Source organism: Phocoena phocoena, chromosome 19 (assembly GCF_963924675.1).
Source record: "Phocoena phocoena chromosome 19, mPhoPho1.1, whole genome shotgun sequence".
Classification (NCBI taxonomy): domain Eukaryota; kingdom Metazoa; phylum Chordata; class Mammalia; order Artiodactyla; family Phocoenidae; genus Phocoena; species Phocoena phocoena.
Window position 1 is genome coordinate 57,493,330 of NC_089237.1, and position 25,149 is coordinate 57,518,478.

At 38.7% G+C, this 25,149-nt stretch overlaps 1 protein-coding gene and 1 pseudogene across 3 annotated transcripts in view; one reads left to right on the forward strand and one right to left on the reverse strand.

Moving 5' to 3' along the window:
• Positions 1-2,296: 2,296 nt before the first annotated feature.
• Positions 2,297-25,149, forward strand: part of NCOR1 (nuclear receptor corepressor 1) — a 120,952-nt gene continuing 98,099 nt past the window's right edge. For 2 of the 3 annotated variants that reach the window (XM_065897152.1, XM_065897150.1), the window contains exons 1-4: positions 2,297-2,404; positions 9,989-10,122; positions 16,220-16,412; positions 21,346-21,528. In XM_065897152.1, coding sequence (XP_065753224.1) covers positions 2,297-2,404; positions 9,989-10,122; positions 16,220-16,412; positions 21,346-21,528 — 618 coding nt within the window. The remainder of the gene's footprint in view (positions 2,405-9,988; positions 10,123-16,219; positions 16,413-21,345; positions 21,529-25,149) is intronic. The other variant, XM_065897151.1, reaches the window with a different exon arrangement.
• On the reverse strand, positions 23,348-24,266 carry LOC136138351 (nucleophosmin pseudogene; annotated as a pseudogene).

The window sequence follows — 25,149 nt, forward strand, 5'->3', positions numbered from 1 at the left end:
AAACCTACTCCACCTGTATTAAGCAAAGAGGACTTACTGTGAGACTGTGTAGGCCGTTTAACAGGTATCCAAGGAGAAAGAAAGAAATACAGCACCTTCTCTGGGGGCTGATTCAAGGAGTGTGAGCCTAGGCGGTTTCCAGTGTGTCTCAGAGGGCCTTTGAGGTCTCTGGGCTCCACTTCTCTGCCTCTGTTCTGGTCTGTGTCTGCACTGGCGTCCTCTGCTCCCCTGTAACTTCTCTGGCACATGCTCTGGCTCACCTTGACTCCTACTCTGGCCACTTCGCAATAGCTAATGTTCTCAATTCAGATTCTTGGAGGGGGATCTGATTGGTACAACCCGGGTCCAGTAGAGTAGTTCACTTGACATAAACATCATGTCAAAGCCACACCTTAACAGGGCCAGAGTTTCTAGGAGTGCAGGGTAGAAGGAGCGCAGAGACCTGGTGTGACCTGCCTCTGCCGGGCACTCATGCTAGTCAATCTGAAGATGGCCTGATTCTCTAGACCAGTGGTCATCAAACTTTCTGGCTTCAAGACTCCTTTTATACTCTTAAAAATTATTTGGGACTCCAAAGAGCTTTTGCTTTTGTGGGTTATATGTGTTGATATTTACCATATTAGATACTAAGATGGGGAAATTTAAAAGATATTTATTTAAAAATAATATAAACCCAAATCTTAACGTAAATAACATTTTAATAAGTATTTTCCAAAATATAACAAATTTGATGAGAAGAGTAGTATTGTTTTACATTTTGGCAGACCTCTTCTGTATCTGAAAAGAAGGTAGCTTGTTTCTCATTTCTGCTTCAATCTTGCAATATGTTTTTTTTTATATATATAAATTTATTTACTTATTTTTGGCTGCTTTGGTTCTTCATTGCTGTGCGCGGCTTTCTCTAGTTGCGGCGAGCAGGGGCTTCTCTTCGGTGCGGTGCATGGCCTTCTCATTGTGGTGGCTTCTATTGTTGAGGAGCATGGGCTTTAGGTGTGCGGGCTCAGTAGTTGTGGCTCGCGGCTCAGTAGTTGTGGCTCTCGGGCTCAAGAGCGCAGGCTCAGTAGTTGTGGCTCATGGGCTTAGTTGCTCCATGGCATGTGGGATCTTTCCGGGCCAGGGTTCGAACTTGTGTCCCCTGCACTGGCAGGCGGATTCTTAGCCACTGTGCCACCAGGGGAAGCCCCAGTATGTTGTTTTGATGGACGTTTATGGAGAAAAGCTAACCTCAGGTAGACATGTATTTAGAAAAGGGAGGGGGTATTTTAATAGCCTTTTAACATAATTGTGGATATTCTTTGATATCACACCCAAACCAGACAAATGGTAAATTTTTAAAGGTTAGTTACTGTGTAGAATCTGAAACCATATTAGTAAACCTTTCATATTCTGTCACATTAAACATTTATTGGTTTGTCTTGCGCCTATTTATTTAACTGTGGTAAAATGTTTTGTACTTTAAATATTTCATTTACGCCTTATTTTGTAATTCTGTATTGGTCATTTGGAAAATATTGATTCATTGAGTTATGCAGATCTTCAAATTTCATTATGTAATATCACACTTGTTAATACCACCACCAGTCTTGCCAGAAAAATCTTTAAATGTGGGGAAGCCGTCAGGCTCATGGTGACAGATGGAAGTTTTTCCAAAATCCTCATTTTCAAAAAAAATTTGGCAGTTGTTTTTCTTGAAGTGATAGGCTCACTTTGTTCTTCCTTGAAAGCTTTTCTATCCCTAATGCCTTCTTAGGCTGCCATTTTGGGGAAGAATTATTTAATAAAGACAATATTTCTTCTGCACAAATGCTTACCTTATAAATACTCTTGAATCCTTTTAACAGTTGACTTTTTCACAACCCCCAAATGTACAGCCATAGATTTTTGTTTTTGCAATATGTAATATTTGTGTTTCAGATATTTACTGCAAGAAGGATGTTTACTGAGCAGTTGCTATGTGCTGGCTCCTGAGCTAAGATTTTATGTGTGTTCACTTTATGTAGGTACTGGTATTATTTGTGATATGTTAAAGAAACTTTTTTAAGTATAGAGGAAAAGACCCATTGATGTTTTTAAAGCCCCAGTAACTTCTATTATATTAAGTAAGTAATATGAGAGAAAGCTTTTACTGATAATAGTGGTTTTGTTTATGCAGCTATGGTTGTGTTATTGGAAGCACACCTGGTGCTTTAGTACTTACCAATTCTTTTCTTTCCCCATCCTGTTTAGGTGATTTCCTAGAAGCATGATTGTTTGTTGCACTTGATCTCACAACCTGGTGAGGACTTCTTTACTGATAATGTCAAGTTCAGGTTATCCTCCCAACCAAGGAGCATTCAGCACAGAGCAAAGTCGTTATCCTCCCCACTCTGTTCAGTACACCTTTCCCAGCACCCGTCACCAGCAGGTAAGGAACAGCTATTGTGCAAGTTGCATACGTATTTTGTGTTTTTCTTTACTTTTCCCATTTAATATATTTGTTGGTCAGAAACCAAATACAATTATATATATATAATTGTTATATATATATTTTTAATGGCAAGAACCATTCTCAAAGGTGGGGTACCAAAGGTTAGGGATTAATTATATTTATCTTCTTATTGTGAGTTTATGCCAGATTTCAGGAGGTGAACATGTCTCTGCTTCTGATTGTAGGAGTTGTTGATGGATAGAGAAGAATCAATTGCCTAGAGTTTCTAAGTTAAGACCTTTGTTTATGTGCCAAGTTCTGGTTGAGTATTAAGCTGGCCGGATGACTTGGCTTCTCTTGAGTGAGGGCCAGGTCCTGTACTAAGGTTTTCTGTATGTGTGTTTACTCTATGTAGCTACTGGTATTATTTGTGATATATTAAAGAACCTCTGCCTTGAGAGATTTGATGGTAGGAAGATGAGCTTGCATGATTGTTTTACCTTGTGAAAAATAAAATAGGTGAAATTATCAGCTTAGAGTGTGCCAGGGACGGGGGTGTAAGAGGTTTGAAGAAAAGAGAAGGGAAGGGATGAGATGGTCATTTTGGAGAACAAGAAAGCACACTTACCAGCAAATATAGTTGAGTACTACTGGGTACTACCGAGGACTCCTTTAAAGCATGGTCATGATTACAAAGTGAGAAGGGACATCCTTACCTTGTTTCTGTTTAGGGAAACATTCAGTCTTTCACTATTAAGTATATTAGTCGCATTTTTTTGTAGATGTCCATTTTTGGTTGAAGAAGTCACTTTCTGCTGCTAGATTGAGGATTCTTACATGGTTAGGTGCTGAGTTTTGGTTGTGTGTCCTTCCTGCCCCAGTGCTATTCATCTGATTACTGATTTCCTAGATTATTGTTGCTGCTGCTTTCTTTTTTTTTTAATCGACTTTGGGATTTACTTTATGTATAATAAAATTTTCTTATATGTGTACATTTTGACAAGATTCCTACAACCGTAAAACCACCACCAAAATGAAGAAAGAAAAAAATGTCTATCACCCCAGAAAGTTCCCTTGTGCCCCGTCCAGGTCAGGCCTCCTCCCCCACTTCCCACAAACCTCAACTCCCAGGAAACTGTGGTCTGCTTTCTGTCATAACAGATTACCTTTGTCTTGAGTTTCACATGAACTCTTTTGTCAATGGCTTCTTTTCTGTCCCATAATACTTTTGAGGTTTATCCATGTTCTGGCGCATCTTGGTAATTAATTTCTTTTTATTGCTGGGTATGGATATACCATAATTTGTTTATCCAGTCACTTATTCCAGTTTTTGGTTATTACAAATAAAATTGTTTAGGAGATACGTATCTATGTATTAGCTGTATCTACTAGATTACATAAAGAAGCTTTGCCTTCTTTTCTTATGGTATTCTTGGGAGATATGTTTTTAATCTTATCAAGTCCATTTTATTAATTTTTGTCTTTAATATTTCTTGCTTTTTGTGTCATATTTGAGAAGTTTTTTGCCAAACTCAGGGTCACTAAGATTTTCTTCTATGTTTTCTTCTTAGAGGCTTTAAAACTTTAGGTTGTTACATTTAAGTTTGTGATCTATTTTGAATTACATTTTGTTTATGGTGTGAAGTAAGGGTTGAAGCCATTGTTTTGCATGTGGGTATTCAGTTCTAGAAATCATTTGTTGAAAAGATTATCCTTTCCTCACTGAATTGCTTTGGCATTTTCATTGAAAATCAGTTGATCATATATATGTGAGTATATTTCTGTTCTCTCTACACTGATATGTTTTGTCTTTCTTTATCTCACTAATGTGATTTTTCTGTGTAAACAAACATTTAATCTTTTAATAAAGCACTGCACACTGTCTTGATTATTAGAGCTTTATAATACCCTGAAGCTAAGTAGTGTGATTCTTTCCTGAATTGTTGTTTTGGATATTCTAGCGCCTTCACATTTTAGAATCAACTTGTCAGTGTCTACAAAAAAGCTTGCTGGGATTTTGATTTAGACTGTATTGAATCTAGAAATTAATTTGGGAGAGAATTGACAACTTTGAATGTTCCTGTCCATGAACATGGTATATCTCTCCATTTATTGCAGGTCTGCATTAATTTTTCATAGTAATTTTTCATAGTAATGTTTGGTAGTTTTCAGTGTACAGGTCATGTACATCTGTTGTCACATTTATTCTTAAATATGTAATATTTTTAATGTGGTTGTTACTGGTACTTATTTTTGAATTTCAGTTTTCAGTTGTTCATTGCTGCTATGTATATTTATCTTCTATCCTGCAAACTTACTTGCTACTTCTACTTGCTTTTTTATGGATTTCATAGGATTTTCTATGTAGGTGATCCTGTAACCTGAGAATAAAGACAGCTTTTGCTTCTCCCTTTCCAAACTAGATGTCTGTTCTCTTTCTTCCTTGTTGCACTGGCTAAAATACCTAGTACAGTGTTGAATAGAAGGGGTGAGAGGGAACATCCTTGCCTGGTTTCTGATCTTAAGAGGAAAGCATTCAGCCTTTCACCATTAGGAAGGTTATTAGCTTGGGAAGTGTTTCCTCCCCCTGTATTTTCTTAAAGAGTCATTGTAGGATTGGTATTGTTTGCTTCCTTAGATATTTGATAGAATCTAAGCCATTTGGACCTAGAATTTTCTTTGTGGGAAGAATTTAACTGATAAATTATTAACTCAGTTTCTTTAACAGTTATATTTCAGATTCTTTACTTTTTCTTGAGTCAGTTTGGGTATTTTGTTGTTCAAGATACTAAATTTATTGCTGTGATTTATCATACTATTTCCTTGTTTCAGTGTCTTTTATTTTATTTTATTTTATTTATTTATTTTTTCAGTGTCTTTTAGATCTGTTGTGATGTCATTCCTTGTGTTAATAAGTGGTTTTTTTTTCCTTTTTTTCTTTATTAGTCTAGTTAGAGGTTTATCAGTTTAATAGATTCTTTTCCTTGAATAACTAGCTTTAGTTTCATCCATTTTTTGCTTTTTTTTTGTATTTTACTGATTTCTGTCCATATTATTTTCTCCCTTCTATTATATAATTGCCCACATATATGTGATTTCTGACTCCTTTCACTTCTTTGTATATATTCAGGTTTCCTTTTGCTACATTTTCTTCCTGCCTGAAGAGCATCATTTATTTCTCTTAGTGCAGGTCTTTTGGCAGTGAACTTGTGCAGCTTTTATTTACCTGAAAAAGTTTACTTCAACTTGAGTTTTGAAGAATGCTTTCACTGGATATAGAATTCTAGGTTGACAGTTATTTTCTTTCAGCATTTTAAGAGATGTAATTCGTTGAACTCTGACGTGTTTGGTTTCTGACCAGAAGTCTTTGCTCATCCTTATCTTTGTTTATTTAAATATATCTTTTTCCCCCCTCTGGTTACTTTTAAGATTTCTCTCTTTATCAGTGTTTTTCAGCAGTTGATTTTGATGTGCTTTTTGAATGTATATGTTACTTACTGACTTTAGCATTCACTGAGCTTCCTGCCTCTGTGTATTCGTCATTTTCATAAAATTTGGGCAGTATTCAGCCATTTTTTCTTCAGGTATATTTTCTGTCTACTCGTAGTTTCCTTCTGAGACACCAGTTACTCCTATATTATTTTATCCTACAGGTTACTGGACCTCTGGTCTCCCCCCCCCCCCGCCCCCCCTGCCGTTTTTGTACCCATTTGCTTCATTTTGCTATGGTTTCACGTTCACTGATCTTTTCTTCTGCAGTTTCCAACCTACTGTTAATTTCATCCTGTGAAATTATCATTGCAGGCATTGGATTTCTAATTTTTGATTAGAATATGAATATTGCTGGATTTTGCTGTATTCCTTTAAAGAAGGTTGGATTCCTTTTGGTAGGCAGTGAAGTTACTTTTGAGCTTTATTTTTAAACACTCTTAAGGCAAGTTTAGAATAGTCTTTATTCTAGGTCTAATTTATCCTCCAATTCTGAACTTGCCACTTCTGGGCTATCTACTGAATATCTCGTGTATCCAGTGAGATTTCTTATCTCTGGCTGGAGGAAATTTGAATGAGGTCTGGCCCTGTATGAGCTCTGGGAATTGTTTGTTTTATCATTCCTTCTAACAGTTCTTTCTTCAGAAGTTGTTCTTAGTTCAGCCTTTAAAAACTGGGCTATGCTCTACCTATGCATTACAGATTGGAATTCAGCCAAACACTTAAGGGAACACAAATTCATATTTCAGGAAATATTTCTCTGTGTAACTCCCTCCTCTCTGGAAGTCTCCAGAAATTCTATCTGGCTTTCCCAAACTAGTATGGTTGCTTCTTCAATGAATAAGATTCTGGGGCACTGTTTGGATGCAGTTTGGAAATCACCTCCAGGCAGAAAGCCTGGATTATGCTAGGACTCCCCCATTTGTGTCACTTTTCTCAGAGGTCAAGTCCTGTGCAGCCTATTGTCCGATGTCTGAAAGGAATTCCTACACTTTGTCCAGTTTTTTTTGCTGTTTACTGTGGGAATGTAGTTTGGACAGTGTTACTTGCTCATAGCTGGAAGCAGAAGTGCACTGTTGTTTCTTTCATTTCGCTCCTTACTCTTCATTTGTCTTGCTGGGTGCATCCTTTAGGAATTCTTTCAGAGACACTGTCACTGGTGAATTTTCTGAGTTCCGGAATTCTGAAAAGTCTGTAGTCGTAAAACTTGAACGATGATTTGGTTACTGAATTTGTAGGTTCAAATTTGTTTTCCGGGCTTCCCTGGTGGCGCAGTGATTGAGAGTCCGCCTGCCAAGGCAGGGGACACGGGTTCGTGCCCCGGTCCGGGAAGATCCCACATGTCGCGGAGTGGCTGGGCCCGTGAGCCATGGCCGCTGAGCCTGTGCATCTGGAGCCTGTGCTTGGCAACGGGAGAGGCCACAACAGTAAGAGGACCGCATACCGCAAAAAAAAAAAAAAAAAAAAAAAAATTTGTTTTCCTCTGAACTTGGAATATGTATTTGTGTTTCGTTCTGTTCAGTGTTGCTGATGAAAAGTCTGCTTTTATTATGATCCTTCTCACTTTCTAGGAAACCAATTTTTTATTATGACTAGTAGTAGAGTATTCTCTTCATCTTTTGTTTTCTCAGATTTTGATATGTCCAGTGTGGATTAATCTTTTGAATCTGCTCAACTTTTCTCTTAGGCCGTTTTAAATCTGAGGTCTATGTCTTTTTTAACTTCTGAGAAATGCTATTCTATTATTCACAGAATATTGCCTCTCACCTGTGGATATTGAATGTTGGAGCCTTTTACTGTAGCTGCCATTTCTGACTTCTGTAATTTCTGTATCTTTGTGCTGCTCTGTGTTACGAGAGAATTCCTCAGTCCTGTCTTTGCTTGCATTTGCCCTTCACCTCTGTCTGTTCTACTACTGTCTAATTTCAGTGATCAACTTTTTACTTTCTTTAATTGCTATTTGGTTCTTTTTGAGGATATTTTTAATACTTTTGTATCCTTTTTCACTTTCACTTAATCTTGTCTCTATTTCTTTGGATGTAAATTCTTTATTTTTTGAGTTTTGACATACTTTTTTTAAAAAATGATTTTGTCTTCAGTGTTTTTTCTTGTTTATGTTTTCAACTTTGTACCTGATATATTTTCATAGACTGTGTATGAGATAATCTTTTTACTGTTATTTGCTTCTAATGAAAGGTTCTGGACCGCCTGTCCTATTCCATGTTTCAGTCTGGCCAGCTCTACTTTATCTGTTTGTGATTTTCTAAACTTTTGTTGATATATAATTCATATAACATAAAATTCACCATTTTTAAGTGTATAATATAGTGGTTTTTCATATATTCACTATGCTGGGCTACCATTACCATTATTTAATTCTAGAACTTTTCCATCACCCAAAATGGAACCCCATACATAATAGTAGTCAGCCGCAATTCCTGTCTTCCCTCTGTTCCCGACAACCACTAATCAACCTTCTGTCTCTTGATTTGCATCTTGTAGACGTTTCATGTAAGTGGAATCATATGTGGCTTCTGAATCTTTTTTTTTTTAACTTAGCATTATGTTTTCTAGGTTCAACTATTTTGTAGCATGTATTAGTACTTCATTTTTTTAAATGGCCGAATATTATTCCATTGTACAGATATATCATGCTGTTTATCTATGTATGAGTCGGTGGACATTTGGATTCTGTCTTCTTTTTGGCTATTGTGAATAATGCTGCTTTGACAATTTGTGTACAAATTTTTGTGTGTGGACATACGCTTTTAGTTAGTCTATATACCTAGGAGTGGAATTCCTGGGTTATTTGGTAATTCTGTGTTTATCTGTTTGTGATTGTTAATATCTTTTCAAAAGAAGCTTTGACCTTTTCAACAAAAAGTCAACAAAAGAAAAGTAGAAAAACAAACATAAAACACCCACCTAGAATGATGGAAAAACTATTACTCTTAACTAGCAGGTTGATTCTCTGGACTTCTGTTTCTTAATTTGTAAATACACGTGGATTTAACTAGATGGCTTCTGTGTCCCTTCCAGCTTACCCATTTTAAATTTAAGATAGGAATGCTTTTTAGGATTTCATATTGAACACAAGGGTTTGAGACCTTATTATGTGAATAATATAGATTAGGAGTTATTGTGATATGTTATTAGAAGAATAAATCAAATATAGGTTGAGACTTCCCTGGTGGCGCAGTGGTTAAGAATCTGCCTGTCGGGCTTCCCTGGTGGCGCGGTGGTTAAGAATCTGCCTGCCAATGCAGGGGACATGGGTTCGAGCCCTGGCCTGGGACGATTGCACATGCTGCATAGCAACTAAGCCCATGTGCCACAACTACTGAAGCCTGCGAGGCTAGAGCCCGTGCCCTGCGACAAGAGAAGCCACTGCAATGAGAAGCCTGCGCACCACAATGAAGAGTAGCCCCCACTTGCCGCAACTAGAGAAAGCCTGCATGCAGCAACAAAGACCCAATGCAGCCAAAAATAAATAAATAAAATAAATAAATATATTAAAAAAAAAAAAAAAGAATCTGCCTGCCACTGCAGGGGACACGGGTTCGAGCCCTGGTCTGGGAAAATCCTACATGCTGCAGAGCAGCTAAGCCTATACTACACAACTACTGAGCCTGCACTCTAGAGCCCGCGAGCCACAACTACTGAGCCCGTGTGCTGCAACTACTGAAGCCCCCATGAGCCTAGAGCCCGTGCTCTGCAACAAGAGAAGCCACCGCAATGAGAAGCCCCTGCACCGCAACCAAGAGTAGCCCCCGCTCGCCACAAATAGAGAAAGCCCACGTACAGCAATGAAGACCCAATGTCCCCATAAATAAATAAGTAAATTTTTAAAAATTAAAAAAAATATATAGGTTGAACAGGAAATCTCATTTTGAATTCTTTTGAATGATATATAGTTAATGTTGATTGTTTTAGGTTATGGGAAAGAGTAAAATCAGTGAAGGATTGAAATCATTGCTGCTTCTTTCCATACTTAGTGGACCATAACTGCCTTTGTTCATTTGTCCTGGGTTTGGTTTCATGATGCTTTTCACTTCTTGGTTAATAATTAGTTTATGATTATTTTACCACTAGGAGTTTGCAGTCCCTGATTATCGTTCTTCTCATCTCGAAGTCAGTCAGGCCTCACAGCTCTTGCAGCAACAGCAGCAGCAGCAGCTTCGCAGACGACCTTCCCTGCTTTCAGAGTTTCACCCAGGTTCCGACAGGTAACAGGCTTTTTTTTATGTTTCCAGCCAGGACTGAACTTGTGTCATTTATTTTATTACTTTAATTTTGTTATATTTATCTTGTAATCTTATTAACCAAGCTGTCATTACAGTTTATATTTTGAGCTCTTTTATATTTGTTGACCTTTTGGAGTAGTTGTCACAATAGTTAACAAACTCTTAAAAACTTGTTTCCAGAGTTCGGAGTTAATGCTGTGTAGTGGGCAGTCAGGTTGACCTAGGTTTGAATCCTGGTCAGCTGTTGTGGACTTTGTAGCATTGTGTAAACAGGTGTTCTCAGTTCAGGCTGCATATTAGGACCACCTGGGGAGGTTTAAAAGCTTGATTCCCAAGTCCCATCCAGAATAATTAAATGAGTCTCTGGGATTGGGCCCAGGTCATTCTCATTTGCAGACAGGGTTGCCAGTCAGTGATTTAGACTTCTCAGACCTTAGTTTTCTACCTGTAAAAATGAGGATAATAATGGCATTGTCTGCAAAGGATAAGTATTTGGTCAGGTAATGTTGGCCCCGTCCATGGCAGGTACTCATTTTCTCCAGGGTCCTTACCATTTCTGTGGTCTTTTACTCCATTCTCACTCTTGTTCGAAAGGATTTTGAAGTTTTGTTTTAGCAGTTTTGTAAAGAAACTGATTTCCTATTTTAAAAATATGATTACTCTTTAGGTTTTAAGATGATAAAAGGTTTGAAATTATTCGGCCATGTTTAAAATCATTGTAAAATGCATTTCTTGGTGAAGGTTGTGGAGAGAATTCAGATCACTCTCCTCTACTATCTAGCAAATATACGAAGATGGTTTTTTTAAAAAGGGCTAAAAATGCACCCTGCATAAAAAGGAAAGGATACAGCCACTGCCATAAACTTGGAAAAGTGGCATTCAAGGAAGGAATGAGCATATTGCACAACCTGGCCTCCTAGTTCCTGCTTTTACTCTCAAAGAAGCAGTGTTGAAAGAAAGAAGGTTAGTGTAGTCGTAGGATTTCTCATGATTGCTCCGTAATTTGGGAAGACATGAGTGGGGGTGATGATGTGGTGAACGGTTGGCTTAGGAATCCCCATTATGCCGTCCTGCAGGAAGGATAGTTACAGCGTGCCACTTTCCAAAGTGCTGAGCCAAAGGCCTCAGGACTGCTTTACATGTGCGGCTGGTGGAGCGGGCCAGGATCCTTAGCAAAGGCTGTCACAGCCCCATCCCAGTTTTCCCCTGATTTGCCCCACTTTTCTGTTTCCTCAGGCTATATACTTCCAGAAAAGTTTTTTGTGTTTTGTTTTTGTTTTTTTTTGCGGTACGTGGGCCTCTCACTGTTGTGGCCTCTCCCGTTGCGGAGCAACAGGCTCCGGACGCGCAGGCTCAGCGGCCATGGCTCACGGGCCCAGCCGCTCCGCGGCATGTGGGATCCTCCTGGACCAGGGCACGAACCCATGTCCCCTGCATCGGCAGGCGGACTCTCAACCACTGCGCCACCAGGGAAGCCCCAGAAAAGTATTTAGAAAGCCATATCCAGTCCTCCATCTGTAGACAAACACATTCCAGGCAAAGTGGGGATGAGCAAGGAAAATGCCCACACACCATTCCACACCAAAGAGGAAGTCTGGGTAAGGTTGCTCATAGTATGCCTGAGCAGGAGGGTAAGGGATGCCATGAACAGGGAGAACATACTCCTGGAAAGGAAGATTAAAGCAATACAGTGTTCCAAAAACAAAGACCCGTGTGTGTAAAGAAGATGAAAAACAAAGAACATGGCCCATGAGTGCTGTGCACTGTAGAACTTAAAATTAATAATGAAGTATTCAAAAGCAAAATAAGGCAACCATATAAGATAAAACGAAAGATTGGATATTCCTGTGCCCCCAAGACCACCATTTTAAATTCAATATATAAAGTGAGAAGGAACAAGGAATAAAATAGATGTGGCTGAAAGTCAGACCTTTGTCTTGGAAGAAAGGTCTAGAAATGATCAGAGTGGATACAGAAGAAAAGGACAGAGATTAAAGCAATTAGCAAGAAGTGGATAAATAAGGAAGGCAAATTAAAATCATCCAACATGTCATAAGAACATGTGTTTCCGAGGTGGAGAACCTGGTAAAGGAAAGGAAATAATATTCATAACTTTAAAAAAAAACCCCACTTTTTTCCCCTTTGAAGTGAAGGAAGAACTCAATAGGTTGATAGGACATATCTTGCTCCAAGAAAAATTTGCACAGAATGATCAATACCGAGACAGATCCTGGTTATCATTAAAGTTTAAGGCTAAGTAAAAGAATTAGGAATCCAGGAAGCAAAGCACAAGTCCTTGATAGGGGGAAAAGAATCTGACAGAAGATATTAATAGTAGAGCAATAGCTACAGAGTTCTGAGAAAAAGAAATTGAGATCCAAGAATATTATATCAGACACGTTTAAAAGCAACAAGCAGACGGTTTTAGACATGAAAGTACTGAGCATCTAAAGCTTCTTGAAGAATTTCTACATGATGGAATTCAGTCAAACAAAGAATGGAAGCCGTGGTAAAAGGACTACAGTAGCCATAAACCCATTCAAGTGGAAAGTCCATATGAGACATCTCGATGAATTATGGTTCTTTAATGGAATATCAGTACCAAATCTTGACAAAGTAAAAATAATATAAGTATCCCAAATCAGAGGTACGATAAGTATTGGGAGAATGTTTAAAGGTATGCATTTGAAAAGTGTGTGTGGAGACCTCCCTGGTGGTGAGTGGTTAAGAATCCGCCTGCCAGTGCAGGGGACACGGGTTCAAGCCCTGGTCTGGGAAGATCCCACACGTGGCAGGGCAATTAAGCCTGTGCACCACAACTACTGAGCCTGCGCTCTAGAGCCCGTGAGCCACAACTGCTCAGCCCACGTGCTGCAACTACTGAAGCCTGCGCGCCTAGAGCCCATGCTCTGCAACAAGAGAAGCCACCGCAACGAAGAGTAACCCCTGCTTGCTGCAACTAGAGAAAGCCCACGCGTGGCATCTAAGACTCAACGCAGCCAAAAATAAGTAAATAAATAAATTTATCTTAAAAAAAAAAAACTGTGCCTGCAGTGATTTGATGACTTCTAAAATGGAAATATGTTAGGTTAAAAAAATTAAAATCATAATTTTTTTTTAAAATAAATTTATTTGTGGCTGCGTTGGGTCTTCATTGCTGCACGCGGGCTTTCTCTAGTTGCAGTGAGCGGGATTTACTCTTCGTTGCAGTGCGCGGACTTCTCATTGCGGCGGCTTCTCTTGTCGTGGAGCACGGGCTCTGGGCGCGCAAGCTTCAGTAGTTGTGGCGCACAGGCCTAGTTGCTCCGCGGCATGTGGGATCTTCCCAGACCAGGGCTTGAACCCGTGTCCCCTGCATTAGCAGGCGGATTCTTAACCACCACGCCACCAAGGAAGCCCTAAAATCATAATTGATTTTTTTTTTTTTTTTTTTGGCGGTATGCGGGCCTCTCACTGTTGTGGCCTCTCCCGTCGCGGAGTACAGGCTCTGGACACGCAGGCTCAGCGGCCATGGCTCATGGGCCTAGCCGCTCCGCGGCATGTGGGATCTTCCCAGACCTGGGCATGAACCCGTGTCTCCTGCATCGGCAGGTGGACTCTCAACCACTGCGCCACCAGGGAAGCCCAACTGAGGGTAATCTTGATCAGCCAACCATCTTCATAACAAGATTTGTTGAGAAGTCCTGGATTTTCTGCTAGAGCTTCATTAATTTCAGTTACTTCTCCTGATAGAGGAGAATAGAGTTCACTAGCAGCTTTCACACTTTGCAGAGCACCGAATTCCTCTTGTCTGTTCAGTTTTCTCCCAGCTTCAGGCAGACTACAGTAAACAACATCTCCCAAAGCTTCCTGTGCAAAATTGACGATTCCCACTCTTCCAACACCGTTTTCTGTTGTTACCCATTCATGTTTGTCTGAATTTACGACCCGACAGCAGAGCGGGCCCGGTGCGCAGCGCCCGGACGGTGCCCGCCCGCAGTCCCCAGGCCCGCAGGCTGCAGACCGTGGCCCGCACGCTCCGCACCACTCGCAGCGCCATGTATGCAGGGGTGCAGAGGGTCTCTGTGCAGCATCTAGAGCGCCCCCGGCCGGCGGGGAGAGGGTTTATCTTTTTAAAAAAATTAAAATGATTAGGTACGTTTCAGTAAAAAATTCATTTGATAAATTTGTTTTAAAGCTATTTAAAGATGATACTAAGAGATGATGAAAGTCAGTAAAATGTAGGGAATTTTAAGTCTAAAAGGCTACAGCGATATTTTAGTATGAAAATGTGTCTTTTTTGTTTGTTTTGGAAATACCACATTTTATTTTTCTATTCATCAGTTGATACCTGTTTCCAAGCACAGATTTTTCTGTGGCTGTCTATATATTCCTTTTTCTTGGTCCTATACCTAGGAGTAGGATTGCTGATTACATGGTAGTTTTTTTGTTTGTCATTTGGGAAACTACCAGACTGTTTACAAAGTGGCCACACCATCATACGGTATTAGTTTTTTTTTTTTTAATTATTATTATTAAAAAAATAAATTTATGTTTGGCTGCATTGGGTCTTCGTTGCTGCATACAGACTTTCTCTAGTTGCGGCGAGTGGGGGCTATTCTTCGTTGCAGTGTGTGGGCTTCTCATTGTGGTGGCTTCTCTTGTGGCGGCTTCTCTTGTGGCGGAGCATGGGCTCTAGGCGCTCGGGCTTCAGTAGTTGTAGCATGCAGGCTCAGTAGTTGTGGCACGTGGGCTCAGTAGTTGTGGCTCATGGGCTCTAGAGTGCAGGCTCAGTAGTTGTGGCGCATGGGCTTAGTTGCTCTGCAGCATGTGGGATCTTCCTGGACCAGGGCTTGAACCCGTGTCTCCTGCATTGGCAGGTGGGTTCTTAACCACTGCGCCACCACGGAAGTCCTGGAATTGTTTTCTTAATTTCACATCCAGATTGTTCATTGCCAGTGTATAGAAATAAAACTGATTTTTGCATGTTGGTTTTTTTTTTTAATCCTGTAACTTTGCTCTGTTCATTTATTAGCTCTAACATTTTTTGTGGATTCCTTTGAGTTTTCTACATATGAGATTTTGTCATCTGCGCATAGAAATACTTTTTCTTTTTCAATTTGGATGCCTTTTCTCTCTTTTCTTGCCTAATATTCTGATAAGAATTCCCAATACTATATTGAAAAGAAGTGGCAAAAACAGGCATCTTTGTCTTACTCCTGAAGCTTCCTACTCCAGTATTTTTTGTGACATCATTGTGAATTTTAAGGAGACAATGGGATCTTATGTCTTGAATGAGATTTCAAATTTTTGAAGTATGATAAAATTATAGACCTCAGGGTTTATTTTATCATCTATCCTAAAAACCAAACCCCGTGATTAACTTTTCAATGAAAAGTTGTTTTGTGAGACATTCGTTTAAAGCTTGGCTATAGGTAAGATGTCGCTTCTGTAAATACTTTGGTAGAAAATGAAAAGTCAAATTAACAAACACCCATACATAGTACTCTATACAGTATATCATGTAGAGAAATTAAAAACAGATTCCTGACCTTCAAGATACTTATGTACTTGGAGAAACTAGACAAAATACATGTTTTAGGGGTCAGAATTATGTATTCAAAGTACTGTTGCATTCCCACTCGAGACTTGTTTGTAAGTCTTAATAATACCTCACAACTCAAGTTGTTTATCTTTCCATGTGGCAGTTGCTGCGAAATTTGTTTTTTTTTTTCTGCTTGCCTTTATTACTGGTTGAAAATGGTGGCTCTTCTGGGCTAGATTATATTCAGTTATTATGGCATAGGTTTAAAAATACTTTATGGATATTTTTCAGCAACTTCAAATTTTCTGCAAGTTGAAATCTTCTGTTACAACTTTCACTGCTCTATCGCCTCTACTCCCACCTACCCTGAAGAAACGTTTCCTATCAGGATTTAGGTTTAACAGTACTTTATAGTGAGGTATATATTCTCCTGGGGTGAGGAAATACATTTGAAAGTGAGCATACCTTTTATCTCATAGTACAACCAGGGATGTTAGCAGGAAGTTGTACATCACTTAAACATTTTCAAGTGATTATTTTCTTTGTATGTATTAGGCCTCAAGAAAGGAGAACTGGATACGAGCAGTTTCACCCAGGCCCTTCCCCGGCGGATCATGATTCACTGGAATCCAAGCGACCACGTCTGGAGCAGGTTTCTGATTCCCATTTCCAGCGGGTCAGTGCTGCGGTCTTACCTTTAGTGCACACGCTGCCAGAAGGGGTGAGGTCTTCTGCAGATGCTAAGAAGGTAAATATTTGTTCTCTTACCCTGTGGAGTTGTCGGTCTGAAATGTTTGTTTAGCCATATTCAGGCACAGCGCCTAAAAGAAAGTCCAGTTATGCCAGTCTCTAAAGGTTAGTGCTATGGGAAAGTAAAAATTTTGTTAAACAAAACTAAAAACCACAGACTTAATACTCCAGACTTTTAAAGTCAGTACTTTCAACTTTTTGGTAATTGAAAACAATCCGAGGACTGCTGTAAAGAAAAATTGCTGTTGAATGACATTCAATTGCTGTTGAATCTCAGGCATTTTATATCGGCTTGTTGGGCTGTAAAATGTGGTCAGACTCAAGACTACCACAGTTCTGTTAAATTTAAATTAAGTTTTAAATAATACCTTTAAATTCAGTTGCAGTTTATTAACTTACCACATAGGAGAAGACACGTTTTAGGTAAGGTTTAATTGTGCTTATAATTTTTGTAAAGAAAGTTTCTTTTTCTAATTTTTGTAAAAAATATGTTCTTGCAAATACAGAGGAAAAAAGTTATCTATAATTCTCTGTCTTAGAGGTAACTGTTATACTTTTAATGTGTAGCTATATCTCGTGACATTTCAAACAATGTATATTGTGGATTTATGAGAAGGTTCTAAGATCAAACCTCTTTTTCTCTTATGTTTATTATTATTTACCTTTCTTTTGTGAAATGCATCTTCCTGTATTATGCCCTTATTTTGTTGCTGAGTTTATCATATTTAACTGTCTATTTTGCTTGTCATTAAATCTTCAGATTAGGAAGTACCTGGCACTTAGTAGGTACTGAATAAATATTTGTTTTAGAAAGAATAAACTAATTCTTTAACACACTTTTAACAATAAAGTGTTAACCCCTTTACTATCATATTTTCATATCTCTTACCCCTGCCTTTTTGTTATCAAATATTTTTCCCATAAAGTTTATTTGCCTTTATGGCTAATGGCCCTGTCCACCCTGATATCAGATAAATAAATACACATTTTCTTTGAGTTTTAATGCAGTGAGAAATGATTTAAAAGATAGTGAATATGTTTGCAATTTATCTTCAAATAGATCAACTGGGAAAAAAAAAGGTAGGTGTGTGCATGTGTATAGAGACAAAGCAAATATAGCAAAGTGTTACAACTAGTGAATCTAGATGAAGATATTGAGTGTCCATTATACTAGTCTTTCAACTCTTATGTAAATTTGAAAATTTTCAAAATAATAAGTTGGGTGGGGACAGCTCTTTGTGATAAGCTAGAAATGAACTAAGTTTCTAGGAATATTGAGACCTGCTTCACTATGTGAAGTATCTGTATTATAGTCTATGGATTTATAAGAAATGTTTGAAACATTTAAAAAAGAAGGAAAGAAAGAAAGAAATACAGTGAATAAAGGTCTTCTTCCAAGGCTGAATAAATGACCACAATGGTAATTTATACCTATGGATTTTTTTGGCAGAAAGAGATCTTAAAACTTCATCCATTTAAATAATGTGTTATGTTGGATCAGAGTACAGTTGATTTCTGTTTTATAGTAGAGAAGACAGATGTTAAGAAAAATTAAGTGACCTAGGTCGAGCCTCCTGAGTTGGAGTGAGAACCCATGACCTCTGACCCCTAGTCCTGCTCTTCCCCGCCCCCCCCCCCCCCCGCTAAATTGTAAATCATGACTTTCCTTTTTTTTAGAAGTAGGGATTTTGAAAGAATTAGCATCTGTTAGTTTTTTTCTTTTTTTAATGTTGTTAAGCCCAGGTATATCATGTATAGGATTAAATTAGATAAGTTTGAAGGAAAAAGTTACAGTCTCACCAGTTAGAAATTGTTGTTAATTGTGCATATTTTAATGTGCTTGCTTTGTATATTGTATATAGCTTTATTTTTGCTTAAATACATACTTCTTGTGTCGTTAAGTTTACAATTTTATTTTTAGTCATATTCCATGTATGGAAATAAAGTAATTTACTTAATTGCCACACATTCGGGTTACCTGTTTGCTCATTAGAACAATGACATATTTTCTTTAGGTTGATTTTTTTTTTTTTTTTTTTTTTTTTTTTGGGCTACGTGGGCCTCACTGTTGTGGCCTTTCCCGTTGCGGAGCACAGGCTCCGGATGCGCAGGCTCAGCGGCCATGGCTCACGGGCCCAGCCGCTCCGCGGCATGTGGGATCTTCCCGGACCAGGACACGAACGCGTGTCCCCTGCATCGGCAGGTGGACTCTGTACCACCGCGCCACCAGAGAAGCCCAATAGGTTGATTTTTGTGTTTGGTGTTTTTTTGGCTGCGCTGTGCGGCTTGCGGGATCTTAGTTCCCTGACCAGGGATCGAACCCTCACGCTGGGCAGTGAAAGTGTGGAGTCCTAATCGCTGGACCACCAGGGAAGTCCCTAGGTTGATTGTTTTGGTATACAGTCTTATTTATTTAGCTAAGGTAAATTCCTGTTAGTGTAAGTAATTAGAGACCAGGGTTGGCATATTTTAAGGTTTTCATGGGTGTATCCAGATTGCCCTGCAAAGGAGGAGAACCAGTTTTTGTCCCTGATAGCACGGTATAAGGGCTCCCAGGTCTTGTGTGCCCTTACTGATACCACATATTTACTGTTTTTAAAAAAGTCATTGTTTGATAAATTTTTAACTTGCATTTATTTGCTTGTTAGTAAAATTTAACATTTTTTCATTTATTTTTCCTGTTTTATGAATTGCTTTTTCATATCTATTGCCCATTTTTCTGTTGGTGTGTTTTTTATTTTATATTGAGTTGTTAGAGTTTACATTTTGCAAATGATTTTTTCCATTTGCATTTAAAATTTTTTATTTCAATTTTGATGAAGAGAAAATTGTTTTTTTATTTTGATTCATCAATCTTTTTTTTTTTTTTAATGTCTTTTGCTGTTGGCTTTCCTGAGCTCAAGATAATGTGAATGCCTTTTTTTTGTTTGTTTGAGGCTTCTTGTGATTTGCTAATAAATCTCATATAAATGTTTGCTCTTATTTGGCTTTCATTGTGATATAAGATGTGAGATAGGAGTCTTAAATTCTTCCCTCAAATTACTATCAGAATGTTCCAATACAAAATTATAAACTCCTTGAAGATGAGCATCATGACTGTTCGTTCACCACTCTACCTAGTGCCTGTCATATAATAGGCACTCAAGGAATTTGTTTATTGTTAAATATTTAACTAGAGAAGAAGTCAGTGGAAAATACTGATTTGTAGTAGTAGTTCTTAGGGCACGGATCAGATCACCTGAGGAGCATTTTCAAAATCTGCTGAATCGAAATATAATCTGTTTTGCTGTTATACATGTTATGTTACACAAATTAGCTCATATGCATATGTAAGAGAATGATATGAATATAACATGGAAGTCCTAAAGATTCGTGAATGATTGTTCCTTGCACATGAATGTTTTCAGACTCTCAGGATCAAGCTGTCTCATAATTAAGAAATAGCCTTTGAGATAGACGAAGACCTTAAAAAGATTTGAAAAGTCTGCATTTAGTTTTCATTTAGTGCAGGTAGTACCTGGCTTAGTTAATTCAAGAACTGCTCTGCTTTTCAATGTCAAGCTAACTAATGAAGATTGGAATGTTGAAAAGAAACTGCGAAGGCATTTTCTCCTGTACGTTTTTGTTTTTAAAGGTTGATGAAAATCTTTATACCCCGAATCTGATTTTTATTTTGATGAAACATACCATTTTCTACTGGAAGCAAATGACCTCAAGGATTAACAAAGGAAGCATAAACTATAGGATTTATGGCTACCAAAGAATTGACTGTAGTCTAAATGCAAATGATATTGGAGCTTTAACAATATTATTACTTCTGTTAGGATCGCTGTTGTTTTTGCTAATGCTGTGCTTACAAAGTTTAAGTAATAACCATAATCCTATTTTCCCCAGAAGTCTTTATATGAAACTATACTATTACAGAATATCAGACTTTTCAGGAATATACATGTTACGTTTTAGTTGAAATCTATGTTCCAAGGTGTTTTGGAACAACTATCCAGGTATAATTAAGTGCATTCTTGGTTAGAACTACTGATTTCTCACAGTTAATTAATCTTATTTAATACACTGAGGGCTCTATAGTCCTAGGAACTATGCTCATTCTAGGCTTCTTATACCCTAAAGAAAACTAGTACCTTAACCTAAAATTTATCTGCTTTACAGTGTTGCTTATATCTTCGCTTTTGACTGGAGATTGGTAGGCTGTATGTGTGTGTGTGCACGTGTGCATGTGTGTGTTGACGGGGTGATAGGTTTTGGGTGGAGGGGCCTTCAATCTGCTGTAGTCCCCTGCTGGTTTGGAGCTGGAATGGGATGATATATTTGGCTGAAGAGATGTTCTGTGCGCTGTAGGGTGGGCAGGCTTAGTTGCCCTTTATGAAGGTAGGCCTGGGTGATGGTAGCAACAGAAGTTCTAGATCATTTCTCGGACTTCTGTACCTCACTGTTGGCCCTTGGAAAGTCTGAAAAGTTTTTGATAGGAACAGCCATATCATAGCTGTTATGTTGGGTGGGCAGACAGGGTATGCACGTTCAGACCTTTTGGAGTGCCATTACAAGGAAATGGCTGAGGAATTGATATCTTCCTTTGCCGTGATTGCGTTATTATTTCTGCAGAAATTAGAAGTCTCAGTATCGTTGTACTAAAGGCTGATTAGCCACTTAGCCACCTCATTCTGGATAGCTTGTAGGATCTTCAAAATTGTGAATGATATGTCTAAACTATAAACATCAGTGGTGTGGGTTTGTGTGTGTGTGAGAGAGAGAAAGGGAGGGAGGGAGAAAATTGCTACCGTAGGACTGCCACCTACAGAGAGCACACATTGCTCTGCTAAGCTTTAAAATTCACCTTTTTCAGTTAAGAGGATCTTGAAGCTGACATTGGCTGTTGGTGAGAAATCATTTGTTCTTGATTTTCTTCCTTAAAGGATCCAGCATTTGGAGTCAAACATGAAGCTCCTTCCTCTCCAATCTCTGGGCAACCATGTGGAGATGATCAAAATGCTTCACCTTCAAAACTTTCAAAGGAAGAGTTAATACAGAGTATGGATCGTGTAGATCGAGAAATTGCAAAAGTAGAACAGCAGATCCTTAAACTGAAAAAGAAACAAGTAAGTATTTTACTGCTTAATACATTCTCAGAATGTATGTTCGTCTCCCTAAACAAGAGAATGTTGAACTTTCCGTATTTTTAACTTTACCTAAAGGAAATCATGCCTTGTATGTTCTGTGACTTGCTTATGTTTGCTGTTAGTTTCCTTAGTTTCATCCATTCATTTTCTTGTGGTATTGTCTGGTTTTATGATTCCAGATAGCAAAACTTATTTGTCTATTCTGCGTTGGCTCTTACTGGATGTGTTGTTTCTACTTTCTTGCTATTCCACACATGGTGCTATGTTTTTGGTTCACGTGTAGACAGATTTTCTAGGGCGTGTGCCCAGGAATGGCGTTCCGTGGCCTGAGCATGTGCACGTGTTTGCATGTGCTAGATGAGACCACATCTGCTGGGATGGCAGCACCATTTATACTCCCACTGGCAGTGTGTTCACGTTCCAGTTTGTGCATGTTCTTGCCTTCACGTGGATGTGAAATAGTTTTAATTTGCATTTCTCTGACAAGGAATGAGACAGAGCTTGTTTTCATTTGTTCATGGGTTGTGTGCCTTATGTGGATGGTTACTCTGTCATTTTCTTATGTTTAGTGTTTCCTGAAGCCTCTCGTCAGGTATGTGTATAGCACGTGTCTCCTAATTTGTGGCTCGTCATTTCACTTTTTGGGGTTGGGGTGGGGTGGAGGTGGGTTTTTTTTTTGAGATTAAGAAAGTGTACTGTTAAAGTGTACACTTTTAAAGTGTACAGTTCAGTGGCTTTTATGTATTCATAAAATTGTGCAACTGTCATCATTATATATTTACAGAACATTTTTATCACTTCAGAAAGGAACCACATATCTTTTAGCAGCTACTCTTATTTCCCTCTCCCCTCAGCCCCTGGCAACTATAAATCTCTTCTCTCTATATATGGATTTGCCTATTCTGGACATTTCAGATATATATAGAATCATAATATGTGACATTTTGACTCCTTTTATTTAGCATGTTTTCAAGAGTCATCCATGCTGTATCTTGTATCAGCACAAAATTCCCATTGCATGGATATACTATGTTTTGTTTATCCGTTCATTAGTTGATGGCATTTAGGTTGTGTTCACTTTGCGATGTTATGAACAGTGCTGTTAGTTTTTGTGTGGACATGTTTTTTTGGTTCTCTTGGATATATACTAGAAGTAGAATTGGCAGAGTCACATGACAAATCTCTGTTTAAAGCTTTGAGGAACTGCCAAACTGTTTTCCAAAGTGGCCGTGTGTCATTTTAAATTCCCACCAGCAGTGTATGAGGGGGGGGTTCACCTTCTCTACTTCCTTGTCAACATTTGTTGTTGGTTTTTTAAAAAATAGCTATCCTAGTAAATGTGAAGTGGTATCTCATTGTGGTTTTGATTTTCATTTTCTTAGTAACCAGTGATGAACATCTCTTTATGTGCTTGTTGGCCGTTTGCATATTTTCTTTAGAGAAATGTTCATTCAGATCCTTTGCCCAGTACTTTTTTAGCTGGGTTGTCTTTTCATTGTTGAGTTGTAAGAGTTCTTTATATATTCTGCATACTCAGATGTATGATTTGCAAATATTTTCTCTCATTCTGTGGGTTGTCTTTTTACTTTCCTGATAGTATTCGTTGATGTACAAAACCGTTATTTCCTCTATTTGATTCATTCAAATATTTATTGAGCATCTAGGGAGATACAAAAGTGATTAAAACATGGTCAAAGAGGTAAATCAAATGAATAAATAATAGAAGGCAAAGTATAAGATTCACTGAATCACAGCAGTCAAAGGAAAGTGCTGTAGGAAATCAAGAGTGAGATTGCTTCTAGCCTGGAGAGGGGTGTGGGTGGCGGGAAAGTCAGGAACCGGGATTAAGATTAAAACAGAAGACTTCGTCTGGATTGCTAACGAGACTCAGTTTGAACCCTCCTTTGTATTTGTCTCTCCTTTTCCTCTCTCCCAGACTTGCCTGCATTTTTACTTTAATGTCTTATACCGAACTAGGTCCTTTTGGTGTTTTAGGAGGTTTTTCTTTTTCTTTTTTTCCCTCTGTTTCTTGGAAGGATTCTTGACTTTTTTGCTCTTGGTATTTGATGGTTTTGAGTCTTTTCCATTATGGTTTGATTTTATGCCTTTCTGGCTGGAGTATCGTACAGATTTCTTTGCTGGAGCTTTTTCTTCAGCTTCTCTTCACCTTCATCAGCAAGTTTTGCTTGTTTTCTGTGGAACCTTGCTACCACTTCCAGATACACTTAGGGGTTTCACATCCTCCTCTTCTTCATCTTCTTACTCTGCATCTTCTAAGTGCTGTCCACTAATAAGTACAAGCCCTGAACTACTTCTAGACCACAGGTAGTATTGTTTCAGAGCCCCCCAGGGAAGCCATTGGCTGTACAGACGTTATCAACCTTGCCAGGGCTGCTTTGCTTAGGCTGCCTCTCCTTCAAGAGTGTGCACTTCACCCTTTGCACCAGCCCCGAAACTGACCCTTCCTAAAGATAACTGCTCATTTTCATCATTCTCCACTTTGAAGTGATAATCTTTGTTGGTCTTCAGTTGACAACTAAAAGATAGTTCTGGGGCCCCAGGGGCACACACTTAGGTGGGAGAGAAGGTGGACAGAGATAAGTGACTTCCTTTCAGAGGACAGCTGAGCAGGACAGAGTCATACGGGGGTGGAAAGTTTTTAATTGTGATGAAGTCCAGTTTATTTTTTCTTTCATCACTTGCACTTTTGGTGTCATATCTAAGAACCTTAATCCAAGTTGCATAATCCAAGGTCACAAAGATTTATACCTATGTTTTCTTCTCGGAGTTTTGTAGTTTTAGCTCTTACATTTAGGTCAGTATTTTGGTGAACAGAATTTCTGTAGGTTTCATATGAGACCACCCTGGGACCATTGAAAGAGTTTACTTATGTTGTCTTTTTAAAAGTTTTATAGTTTTCTCATCAAATTATTCTTTTCTTTAAATTTATTTATTTTTGGCTGTGTTGGGTCTTTGTTGCTGTGCGCGGGCTTTCACTAGTTGTGGTGAGCGGGGACTACTCTTCGTTTTCGGTGTGTGGGCTTCTCATTGCGGTGGCTTCTCTTGTTGTGCAGCATGGGCTCTAGGCACGCGGCCTTCAGTAGTTGTGGTGCATGGGCTCAGTAGTTGTGGCTCGCGGGCTCTACAGCGCAGGCTCAGTAGTTGTGGTGCGTGGGCTTAGTTGTTCTGCGGCATGTGGGATCTTCCTGGACCAGGGCTCGAACCCGTGTCCCCTGCATTGGCAGGCGGATTCTTAACCACTGCGCCACCAGGGAAGCCCTCATCACATTATTCTTAATCTACCAGAAATTGAATTTTTGTGTCTGCCTCAAGGTAGGGGTCAATATTCATTTTTTTCCCTGTATCGATAATTAAAAAGGTCGTCCTTTTCCAACTGTTCTACACTTTTAGCTCTATTATAATTCAGGTTTGCATCTATATATGGATTGATTTCTGGGCTTTGTGGTCTTTGTGTTCTTTGTGGTACTGATGCAGAAATATAATAGATATCCTTCTGATTACTAGAGCTTTATTCTTTTTTTTTCCAGTGAGGCAAACCCCACTTCTATGGGCATGATTTAGCTTTTTTAAAGTTTTTTA